At 47.1% G+C, this 12,525-nt stretch overlaps 1 protein-coding gene across 5 annotated transcripts in view; it reads right to left on the bottom strand.

The window, feature by feature from the left end:
• The window catches only part of SKA2 (spindle and kinetochore associated complex subunit 2), an 82,597-nt gene that overhangs the window by 21,739 nt on the left and 48,333 nt on the right, over positions 1–12,525 (bottom strand). For 3 of the 5 annotated variants that reach the window (XM_086954976.1, XM_086954977.1, XM_086954974.1), the window contains one exon: positions 5,698–5,781. In XM_086954976.1, the coding sequence (XP_086811102.1) occupies positions 5,722–5,781 (60 nt within the window). In that variant the 3' untranslated portion in view covers positions 5,698–5,721. Of the gene's footprint in view, positions 1–5,667; positions 5,782–12,525 lie in introns of all 5 variants that reach the window. The other 2 variants (XR_015308365.1, XR_015308364.1) reach the window with 1 other exon arrangement.

Here is a 12,525-nt window from a genome sequence, read left to right as displayed (position 1 = left end):
GTGAAAACCCATCTATCAGGCGTTGTAGACCCATCGGGGTGCGAGACAATAAAACCGTGTCATCCGCGTAAAGTAATACCGGAACACTAGCATCATTAACTTTGGGGGCATCTGCTGCAAAGGATTTTAGGTAGGAATCCACTTCATTGATAAAAAGGGTAAAGAGCAAGGGGGCAAGAACACACCCCTGTCTAATACCCTGCCCTATCCTAAACTTTGTAGTACACTCACCATGGGTACCGTATCGTACACAGGTACGTAGTTTAGTATAAAGGCGGGCTAAGAAGTAAACAATACCTACTGGTGCCCCCATTTCGATCAGCTTGGCCCAGAGAATTGCATGGTCCACCAAGTCGAAAGCACTACTCAAATCTGCGAAGCAGAGATAGATAGTGCCAGACTTGGCCTGCGTGTACTTTCCGATCAACAGTTCGAGGTTTAGACACTGTTCGATCGTCCCCGGTCCCTTTCTAAATCCAAATTGACATTCTGCCAGAATGCCGTTGGTCTCTACCCATTCCTCCAACCTGAGCAGGAGCACCCTACTCATAACTTTTACTGAAGAATCGAGCAGGGAGATCGGGCGATAGTTCTTCACATTACCCCGATCACCTTTTTTAAAAATAGGGATAATGATCGATTCTTCCCAGGTAGGAGGCACCCAATAACACACTGCTGCATTAAACGTTTTAGCTAAAATCGGGCACCAAAGTTCTGGAACAAATGTATAAATATCAATAGGCACCCCGTCCGGGCCCTGTGCCTTTCCCCCTTTGCTGGCCCTGATACTATCCAAAACTTCAGTGACAGTAATGTCCAAAGGGACGATGGGCCAACAATCCTCATCACCATTAACTTTGTCCGTATCAAAAATTGTAGAGAAATGAGACCCATGTTTCCCTGTTAACCTTTGATGTTAATTCCGGGACCTTCTCATCTTTAAGAAACGGACTATTCACTGTTGCCCAAAACAAGGTACAGTTCTTGGTTTCGGCTGCCTGGGCCAGGTTATCCCAGGCCTCCTGCTTGAGTTCCTGTTTTCTTCTACTTAGGGTAACCCTATAACTAGCTCCAAGTTTAAGAACCAGGCTTTTATCTCTAGGTTTGGCTGCCAGTGCCCTTTAGCTCTTTTAGCACTAAAGCACAAGCTTGGTCAAACCACCCCCTTAGGAGGTCTGCCTTGCGCTTAACTGAAATGGTAAGCTTGCAATCAATGACAAAGTTAATTTGAATAAAATGCCGAATGATAGCGGCCGTGACGTCAACATCCTCAAGAATCGCAGTGATTTCAGATAAGCAGCTGTTAATAATAAGATCGGACGTCATTTCTGCTTTATCCCCTTTCCATCTAAGTCTTGTCCCGTTCGGTCTATGGGGTTCGATGTTGTCAATATGCCCCGTACTAGATGATCTATTCTCTTTCCAGAGAAAGGCCTCTATGGTTAAACAATTATGGTCCCTGAGGGAGATCTCAACGACTTTCGGGGACAAAATCCAAGGGACAAGGCTGGAGGAATACAAATAAAATCAATCACAGTGTTTGCCCCCCGACCTATTTAAGTGGGGATTATCTCCCCTTGATCATTTTTCTCATTGACCAAGATGTCCATGTCATATGATGCTAGGAGATTTAGAGACTCCCCGTATTGATTATGCAAAAAATTGAGTTCTCCGTCGCCAAAACTATTAACAACCCCACATGAATTCAGGTTAGAGAGTGGGCAAACAGACGTGTTAAAATCCCCTGCCAAGAACAAATCAAAAACAACATTAGAACCCGTTATGATGTCATCCAGGGCACTAGTCAAAGCTTTAACCACCAGCACCCTGGAGCTATCAAAGATATTATTGTAGAAATTAATCAGAAGGATATTTCTACCTTTCTTCTGGGAGAGCCATAGGATCTGGGCGTGTGCCCCAACTAAAATATGTTTTTTTTTACGATAAAAGGGGTCTTGACAGATCAAAACCAGGAGCCCACCCGTGGCTCTGCCAGAGATGGATGCCATAGCAGGTAATTGATAAGAAACAAAACCATTAAAACCTTTACACCATGTTTCCTGGAAACAAATGATATCAAAAAGTGCCAGAAAATCACACCATCCCAAACAGTCACATTTAGACATTAGACCCGCGATATTCCAACTAGCAATATGGCAACTAGAAAATCCAGTTGCCACATTGATAGGTTGACTGTCCCGTAAAATAATCATAGGCGGGTTAACAATCCTTTTGCAATCTTCTTCCAGCGGAACCTCGTTACATTCCCCTGCTTCACCCCCCATACTGGCTAACATACAATCTGCATAGGGCAGGGTTTCTATAAGTGTCGGCCCTGATGTAATTGCTACGGGTTCTACTCCTAGAAAAACGAAATCCTCAGAGGTTGAGCAGGGCGTCGAACCAGAGTTCAGTCAATCGTTGGAGTCTAACCCACTTAAAAATTGGAAGTGATTAAAGGTAGCTACCTGGGACCCACTCGGCATATTAAACATACTGGGACCTTTCGCTCTGCCCCACCTATGAACATTATTAGGCTGGCCAATTTGATGTCTATAAAAGTAGGCCAAGGGTCGGAGTGAAATACCCCGATCCTTAGGTGGGCGAGAAGCGGCTCTAATCAAAGCAGTAGTAGCAAGATGGGGACTTTTAAAGTTAACGATAACACAATCACCCAAAATATTCTTTTGTGAAGTGCCTATCCAGTTTGTTCTGGTAGTTACCAAGATCTGGTCTGACAGAGCAACTGAAAAACCACATTCACTGTTGAGCCAGGCCACGGTTTTGTTTTTGAACGAATCGTGTGTTTCATAATTACCATCAGGCCCCTCCTCCCTTACTGGTGGGACATTGGTCAGGACTGCCGCATATGGTGCGCAGTCAGGTGGTAGATTAGGCAGTGAATAACCATACCGCTTTTTCTTAGCTACATTAGTTCTTGGTGATTTCAAAGTAGTAGTTATAGCTGGGGGTACAGAGTTAGTAGCCACTACCGTATCGATACTTGAACCCCCATTAAGCTGCTTCAACGGCTCACAGGTACTACCTTGGGCCGTTTCTACAGATACCATACAGTTATTAGAGCCAGAGTTGGATTGCACAAGCCCTCCTAGCCGTTTCAATTCCCCAGAAACAATATCAAGTTTATCAAGTAGGGGTTGGATGATTTTAGCAAACCTATCATCAATAATGCCAATCAGCATCTCTAACTGCTCAGGTTCTAAATTCACGTAGGTGTTGTTTGGAGCATTGTCGGAGTCATTAGTGGTCCCTTCAGGGGTTATATCAGTGTTTTTTTTGTTTTTACGATTACCCCCACATTTAGACAAAGCAGGCTTACTTGCATTTCTTCCAGACCTTAGGACACTCTGCACTTTTGGGGCTGGTGGGCAAGAAACCACAGAGTCGTTAAGGGTCTCATTCACCGCCAATATAGACTCTAAATCAAGAGAAGCTGGCATAATAGGTGGGTTTGGGGAACTTATAACACAACTACCATCCACAGGAGTGGATAGGGGAAAGGATGCCTAAATAGGGATAGGGTTAGGGAGAGTGTCTGGAGAACTCCCTCGTCCTAAAGATTGTCGGCGTTCCTTATTTATTTTGTCTACCACTTTGACGAGGTAATTGTCAAGCGTGGCTACGACAGGTCGAATATTCCCTCCGTTAGTTTTAGACATTTTGGCTATCCAAAGATGGCCCTACCCAGGAGCAAATGGATACGCCAGAGCTAAAAATATAAAAAATCCGAAGAGCAATAATTATGAAATGACGATTTCCCTAACACCTAAGTATCATAAAGCAGCCATTTAAATTTCCAAACAATGATTTAAAAAGGGAAAAATTTCTCTGATGAACCCCAGTTTATAAATGAGGTACTAAATTGGGAGACTATTCACCATTACCGAGTCAGGTTCACAGTTCAACGTGTCCGCACAGTTCCTGGGGCTGCAGGCCTGGATCCGCGGCCCAGCCCAGCCTCGTTCTGTCACAGACTGTCCCAGACTGTCACAGACTGTCACAGACTGTCCGCCCTTTGTTTGGGCTTCGTCCGGCGCGTACCGCGAGTGCGGGAGGTGTTCCTTGCTTATCAAGCGCCTCCGGGCGCGGTGTAACTGGCGTCAGGTGTGCGCCGCCGGGACACCTGGGGAGTGTAGTCCAGCCGTTCCCCTCACGGCGTTGGCGGAACACACTCCGGTGCGGCCGTTCCCCTCACGGCGTTGGTCCGGTTGCAAAGTGCCAGGTAAGAGTCCGTCTATGTGTGTAAACTATAAATGCCGACAGCTAGGCGTGTTTTGTTAGAAAAGTCACACAAAAAAAAATATTCCTAACAGATGCCGAGGGAATAGAGTTAAGCTGTGTGTTTGTAAGCTAAATATGCCATTGACTGAGCGTGTTGTATTTGGAAAGCTAAAAAACACAACATTCTTAACCAAGGAGCCAAGGCAATAGCAAAAAAATATTGTGCCAAAAGTAACAAATGGCGAGCAGAAAAAGACAGAGAGGAAGGGGGTGTGGGAAGCGCTGCCTGGTGTGAATCTGCAGCAGTGGTTAGGCGCTATTCATAGGAGTGTTTATATAAAGGAGGAGTACATGTAGGGTCCGTTTGGAGCGGGAGAAGCTCCAGTAGATTAGCTGTGCTGCACGGGCTCAGGAATGGGGCTGAGGCACTCCTACACCCTCTCGAAGACCCAGCTCTCGGCGACATGCTTGGCCAAGCAGTACAAGAGTGGCTCGAGATTTTCTTCTGAAAACAATTAAATATATGAATTGCCAGACTTCAGAACTGATTAAAACAGTTAACAATGTATGGAGCAGTCTTTCATCTTTGCCACTTTATTGCCATGGGGTAAAAGAAGAAAATAAGCAGCAAGCGGGAGGGGGTTGGGGCACGAACAGGCTCTCTCGAAAAGCATCTGACTTTTGAACCAAGTCTCTGCCTGCGCTGCAAATGTGATGAGATAAGATGAAGAGACAAGCCCTCGCCCCCGACCCCTCCAAGAAGCACACATAATCGTAGACAGATTTGTTAAAGGCACCAGCTGTGGAAGGAATGCAGCCTCCACACCTGCGCGCCGCTGCTCGCTCCTGAGAGAAAAACGCTGTGGGAGTGACACATTGGAAAGGAGGTAGGACATGCACCCGCCTTTGGCCATTTGCGTGCTTTCATTATTGAAAGACACACGCAAAGACCAATCCACTGTGCGGAAGGAGTCAGACCACACTGAGAAGTTTGGAGTGCTCACAAGAAGACTCCCATGCAGCAGCGCATGCAAGCTGCACTAGGCTCAACCTAAAATAAAACAGCTATATCTATGCCAAGGTCAACTATGGAGTTCGTTCAACCTCTCTCTCGGTCACCTTCAAGGCTACGTGCTGTCATTCATATGAATCTCAGGGAATGTTATTTGCTGCTCAATAGGTATCCTGCTTTGACACAACATGCTTCCTGCTTACTCTCCATGTACTGCCAACATTCGCATTTGTCACAGAAGTATTTTAATCTGTATGTGCCACCATGCATATCGTAGTACAGCCTTGCTTGCAATACACACATATATTCCTCAGAGACTAACGGAGAAAGAAAATTCCAATAAGATAAATAAACCGTTTTCAAATAAACATTTTATATGAAATAATGTACGCAAGAGAGTGGAGAGAGGTTACCTGCACAAAAAACCATTTCATGGATATTACCTCATCTACAGCCAGGCAGTGGCATTAAACCTTGTATTCCAACTGTTGCAATGCCGTCTGCTCCTCTTCAGATAGTGGTGAAAGCTAAAAAAAAAAAGAAAAAGTTTGAGATACTTGCTTTGCTTCTGATGAGTAGAACCAGTACTTAATCTGTTAAAAGAAAGTGCCAGGGCTCTTGTCACAACACATTGCCCCAGCCATGCTGCCAATTATAACAACTCAACTACTGACCATCACACACAATTCTGACTATTCCAAGGCCCCAAAGAATGGCTCGGGTCAGGTAATAATTATTAATGTAATATACATTAAAAATGACTAACTGTTGTTGTGGTCATCTGTAAAGTAGCCAGACAGCACCACCTTGTGACAGACTGTCACAGCCGCCGGTATTGACAATTAAGTGCTGGTGTACCAGCAACCACCGGCTCAAATTAAGCACTTTTACCTACCACTTCACTGTTAGCTAAGCTTTTTGGACAAATAACTGTTTCCAAAACTGAAAATGACTGCTTTAGGATTAGCAAATCATATTTAAGATACAGAGACCATTAAATTAACAGCCATAAAACGAAGCACGTTAGTATATAAACGCTCATTGGGGGATGTAAGGAGCAATAGCAAATTACCCATGTTAGAAGTTGAGACGGGCGGATATTTGTAAGAGAACAATTTTTTAAAGAGAAACCCATAAGTCACGCATATAATACATAGATGGTACATCAATACACTTTAGAAAATAGACATATCTTCATTTTATATTTTAATTCCACTCAGGTTGTGGTGACATCAATAACAAGCATTGGAAATGCAATAGGTCTCGCAGCATTAGAGTTAGTGCTTTTAGAATTGTTTATGGGTTTTTTTGTAAATCTTTAGCATTTTTGTTTCCTGTAGCCAATGCTAAAGAATTACAAATAAAAAAAGCCATAAACAATTCTAAAAGCTCTAACTCAAATGCTCCGAGACCTATTGCACTGTGTGAGGGTGAGGGGTTGAGGGTGAGTGAGGGTGAGGGTGAGTGAGGGTGAGTGAGGGTGAGCGAGAGTGAGGGTGAGTGAGAGTGAGTGAGTGAGGGTGAGTGAGAGTGAGTGAGGGTGAGTGAGAGTGAGTGAGAGTGAGTGAGGGTGAGTGAGGGTGAGTGAGGGTGAGTGAGGGTTAGGGTGAGGGGTTGAGGGTGAGTGAGGGTGAGGGTGGGTGAGGGGTTGAGGGTGAGGGTGAGTGAGGGTGAGTGAGGGGTTGAGGGTGAAGGGTTGAGGGTAAGTGAGGGTGAGTGAGGGTGAGGCATTGAGGGTGAGTGAGGGTGAGGGTGAGGGAGGGTGAGTGTGGGTGAGGGTGAGTGAGGGTGAGTGAGGGTGAGTGTGGGTGAGGGTGAGTGAGGGTGAGGGGTTGAGGGTGGGTGAGGGGTTGAGGGTGAGTGAGGGTGAGTGAGGGTGAGTGAGGGTGATTGAGGGTTGAGGGTGAGTGAGGGTGAGTGAGGGTGAGTGAGGGTGAGTGAGGGTGAGTGAGGGTGAGTGAGGGTGAGTGAGGGTGAGTGAGGGTGAGTGAGGGTGAGTGAGGGTGAGTGAGGGTGAGTGAGGGTGAGTGAGGGTGAGTGAGGGTGAGTGAGGGTTGAGGGTGAGTGAGGGTGAGTGAGGGTGAGGGTGAGTGAGGGTGAGTGAGGGTGAGTGAGAGTGAGTGAGGGTGAGTGAGAGTGAGGGTGGGTGAGGGGTTGAGGGTGAGTGAGGGTGAGTGAGTGTGGGTGAGTGTGGGTGATTGAGGGTGAGTGTGGGTGAGTGTGGGTGAGTGTGGGTGATTGAGGGTTGAGGGTGAGTGAGGGTGAGTGTGGGTGAGGGGGGGTGAGGGTGAGTGAGGGTGAGGGGTTGAGGGTGAGTGAGGGTGAGGGTGAGTGAGGGTGTGTGAGGATGAGGGGGTGAGGATGTGGTGAGGGTGGGTGAGGGGTTGAGGGTGAGTGAGGGTGAGGGGTTGAGGGTGAGTGAGGGTGAGGGTGAGTGAGGGTGAGTGTGGGTGAGGGTGAGTGTGGGTGAGGGTTGAGGGTGGGTGAGGGTGAGTGAGGGTGTGTGAGGATGAGGGGGTGAGGATGGGGTGAGGGGTTGAGGGTGAGTGAGGGTGAGTGAGGGTGAGGGGTTGAGGGTGAGTGAGGGTGAGTGAGGGTGAGGGTGAGTGAGGGTTGAGGGTGAGTGAGGGTGAGTGAGGGTGAGTGTGGGTGAGTGTGGGTGATTGAGGGTGAGTGTGGGTGATTGAGGGTGATTGAGGGTTGAGGGTGAGTGAGGGTGAGTGAGGGTGTGTGAGGATGAGGGGGTGAGGATGTGGTGAGGGTGAGTGAGGGTGAGGGGTTGAGGGTGAGTGAGGGTGAGGGTGAGTGTGGGTGAGGGTGAGTGAGGGTGAGTGAGGGTGAGTGAGGGTGAGTGAGGGTGTGTGAGGATGAGGGGGTGAGTGAGGGTGAGGGGTTGAGGGTGAGTGAGGGTGAGGGTGAGTGAGGGTGAGTGAGGGTGAGTGAGGGTTGAGGGCGAGTGAGGGTGAGTGAGGGTGAGTGTGGGTGAGGGTGAGTGAGGGTGAGGGGTTGAGGGTGAGTGAGGGGTTGAGGGTGAGTGAGGGTGAGGCATTGAGGGTGGGTGAGGGTGGGTGAGGGTGAGTGTGGGTTGAGGGTGAGTGAGGGGTTGAGGGTGAAGGGTTGAGGGTGAGTGAGGGTGAGTGAGGGTTGAGGGTGAGTGAGGGTGAGTGAGGGTGAGTGTGGGTGAGGGTGAGGGGTTGAGGGTGGGTGAGGGGTTGAGGGTGAGTGAGGGTGATTGAGGGTTGAGGGTGAGTGAGGGTGAGTGAGGGTTGAGGGTGAGTGAGGGTGAGTGAGGGTGATTGAGGGTGAGTGAGGGTGAGTGAGGGTGATTGAGGGTTGAGGGTGAGTGAGGGTGAGTGAGTGAGGGTGAGTGAGGGTGAGTGAGTGAGGGTGAGTGAGTGAGTGAGGGTGAGTGAGAGTGAGTGAGGGTGAGTGAGAGTGAGGGTGGGTGAGGGGTTGAGGGTGAGTGAGGGTGAGTGTGGGTGATTGAGGGTGAGTGTGGGTGAGTGTGGGTGAGTGTGGGTGAATGTGGGTGATTGAGGGTTGAGGGTGAGTGAGGGTGAGTGTGGGTGAGGGGTTGAGGGTGGGTGAGGGTGAGTGAGGGTGAGTGTGGGTGAGTGTGGGTGATTGAGGGTGAGTGTGGGTGAGTGTGGGTGATTGAGGGTTGAGGGTGAGTGAGGGTGAGTGAGGGTGTGTGAGGATGAGGGGGTGAGGATGTGGTGAGGGTGAGTGAGGGTGAGGGGTTGAGGGTGAGTGAGGGTGAGGGTGAGTGAGGGTGAGTGTGGGTGAGGGAGGGTGAGGGTGAGTGAGGGTGAGTGTGGGTGAGGGTGAGTGAGGGTGAGTGAGGGTGTGTGAGGATGAGGGGGTGAGGATGGGGTGAGGGGTTGAGGGTGAGTGAGGGTGAGGGAGGGTGAGGGGTTGAGGGTGAGTGAGGGTGAGTGTGGGTGAGTGAGGGTGAGGGTGAGTGAGGGTTGAGGGTGAGTGAGGGTGAGGGGTTGAGGGTGAGTGAGGGTGAGGCATTGAGGGTGAGTGAGGGTGAGTGAGGGTGAGTGAGGGTGAGTGTGGGTGAGTGAGGGTTGAGGGTGAGTGAGGGTGAGTGTGGGTGAGGGTGGGTGAGGGTGGGTGAGGGTGGGTGAGGGGTTGAGGGTGAGTGAGGGTGAGTGAGGGTGTGTGAGGATGAGGGGGTGAGGATGTGAAGGCGCGTTTGGCAGTGTATGTTTTAACGCTCGGAATATCATAATGAACCCAGACATGACAGTCTCCAGCCAACAGCTGTAAATAGTTAGTCAAGATACATTGGTAGGAAGGGGTGTGGGTGAGTGAGGTCAGCTATAGCATACTATTGTAGAGACAACTGGTGTTAATTTGGTTCAAGGGATGAGAGTACTAGTGTCTGAATCATAGCAGGAGAGCACAGCAGTCAAGATGGTCAACCGGACTAACTGCTTATGGTCTGTTTGGAAGCTGAGTAATAGCGGTGAATTTAATCCTTTGTGCCGTGTTTACGGGAGAAAGAGGGATGATGCAATGAACACGTTATTTGTGAGGTGGAAGGTTGTTGGAAAAGTCGCAAGGTGGTAACCACGAGTGTACATTTAATCTAAAAGTGGTGGGCTAATGATGTGTTGAACCTTAGGGCCGGCGCTGTGTGGGTTGGTAAAAGAGTTGTCATGCAGATGGAGAATTTCAAGCACATATTAAAGAACCGGTACAGGCATCTATGTACAATACATTTCCAGGTGGTAAAACCAGGTTTCAAGAGCGGACGAACAATTAGTCATAATGCGAGCCGAGTGACAGTGGCGGTGGAACCATGGCGGTGGCAGCATTTTTGTAATGATGGTCACAATTGGAAGTTAACGGTGGTGAGGTTAACCAACAAACAAATACACACAACGTTCAATCTACCTGCAAGGTAACAATTCTGTGATTTAAGTTTCAGAAGTCACAATCGCAAGCTAATGGTGGTGAGATTAAACATACGGGCAACCATATACAGCGGTCAATGTTGCCGCAATTAACGGTATTGTGCCTTAAGCATAGGATGCAGTGATTCTACCCAGTGATGGTGAGCTGCGCGAGGGACGCAAACCGCGTCAAGAGCGGACGAACAATTAGTCATAATGCGAGCCGAGTGACAGTGGCGGTGGAACCATGGCGGTGGCAGCATTTTTGTAATGATGGTCACAATTGGAAGTGAACGGTGGTGAGGTTAACCAACAAACAAATACACACAACGTTCAATCTACCTGCAAGGTAACAATTCTGTGATTTAAGTTTCAGAAGTCACAATCGCAAGCTAATGGTGGTGAGATTAAACATACGGGCAACCATATACAGCGGTCAATGTTGCCGCAATTAACGGTATTGTGCCTTAAGCATAGGATGCAGTGATTCTACCCAGTGATGGTGAGCTGCGCGAGGGACGCAAACCGCGTGGAGTCTTACCGGGGGAGGGGGGGGGGGCTTGGAGGAGGGAGACAATCAGAGCAGATCGCCGGGGTTATTCTTGGCGGCTCTTAGGGAGGTCCGGTTATTTTGTGTGCCGATGAGAATCTAGGCGCAGTTGTGCATGCACAAGGCTATTCCTGAGGATGAAGGAAAGGGTTAGCCTTAGTGTTTGAAAAGACGAGTGATGTGACCGTTGCGGCGGTGTTACGCGGAAGGAAGTTAGACGGCGTTAGACGGAAGGAAGAGAGGGGAGGGGGAGGAGAAATGCGACACGGCGGGAAGGGGAGGGGGCGGAGCGGGTAAACAAAGACGGACGTGCACGCGCACGCGCTTTTAAGGTCAATGCGCATGCGCATAAGCTCAATGCGCATGCGCATTGACCTTAAAAGTCACGGGCACTGCAAGGAATCGCCACGATTCCTTGCAGTGTGGATAAAGAGTGGATAAGTCGCAATACTCTCGCTTGCTCGATGCGCATGCGCATCGACAGGCGAGACCTAAAAATCGATAGACACATCAGAAAGTCTACGATAAACACAACATGGGCAGGACAATATTCCCACTACAGGGTGAAGATTTCACCCACTACAACCGCACAAGCCAATAAGGTAAGCGAGGCAGATATGAAAAGGTAACTAGAGCGAAAGCAGTTGAAGCCTTTGGAATAAACGTATAATTACAACAGGGTATGTGTTTGGTCTTAGCTCCAGTTGACATAACTACACGGTGCTAATGGAAAGGAATATGGGTACCAATACAAAGTGAAAAAGGACCATATAATTACATAAGTAGAAAAACATCTGTCGAGACTAGAGTGTTGGAGGTAATTATTAGGGGAAAAAACCCTAACAAATAGAACCTTATACTTATGAATAGGCTGTGTAAGGTTTTCTTCTTCTCTTTACAAAATAAATAGGCCTTACATCGACAAAAGGACTATTGGATAGAAGTATTTCCTAACCTCATGAATGTTACGGCCTACATCATAATATGGTCAGTATCAATATTAGTAGATGTGAAGATCTAGCGATATGAATGGAGTGTGATAATAGTAAAGATTTAGTCCCATATTAAACCTGTTCTCCTTTCTTTCTGTTCATGTAGTATGTAGAGACAGGGATGATTATTAAAGAACTGCAATTAATCCACTTTTGAAATGTAGCATTGAATAAAAAAAAAAGAATGAAAAAATCAATATGCAATACAATATTTAAAGCTGATAAAATCTGCGTTAGTGTGACAAATTGCAAACTGTGATGTTTTTATGTAATGTGGATAGGATTATAGGAAATGTGTGATTAGATTGTCAAGAAGACACAATCTGTACAAAATCGGTTTATATATGTTTTTCTCTTTTTATGTAGATACGTTTTTAAATATTTTGAAGAAAAGTGACCCTGTATTGATATTTTGTCCTGATGAAGGTGAGAGTTGTACATTAATTCAACCCTTCCACCGAAACGCGCTGACGCCTTTTTGTCTAATGAGAATCCAACAAACAGAGATATTAGAGAAGGAAGAGAAATTCTTACAATATATTCCTGAGAATATCAAGTATTGTGATTGGATCACTTGGATGTTTTAACAGATTGTTATTTCACTGTGTTTAGGGTCTATGTACTCATTTATTTGTCTTTTTTGCCTTTGTATATTTGTGTGATATATAGGATATGGGATTGTACAAATTGTGAAAGTCCTATTTTTATCTTCTGTATTCATTTGTACTTATATGGATTAATTTAATATGAGAGTGGAGATTTATACTCCTTTTAATAAAAAATAAACACATTTTTATATAAACACTATTTTTCAGAGGTGGGATA

The sequence above is a fragment of the Lissotriton vulgaris genome, chromosome 2_1, assembly GCF_964263255.1.
Source record: "Lissotriton vulgaris chromosome 2_1, aLisVul1.2, whole genome shotgun sequence".
Lineage (NCBI taxonomy): Eukaryota > Metazoa > Chordata > Amphibia > Caudata > Salamandridae > Lissotriton > Lissotriton vulgaris.
The sequence above is the reverse complement of the archived record's forward strand: the minus strand, read 5'-3'. Positions and strand labels throughout refer to the sequence as shown.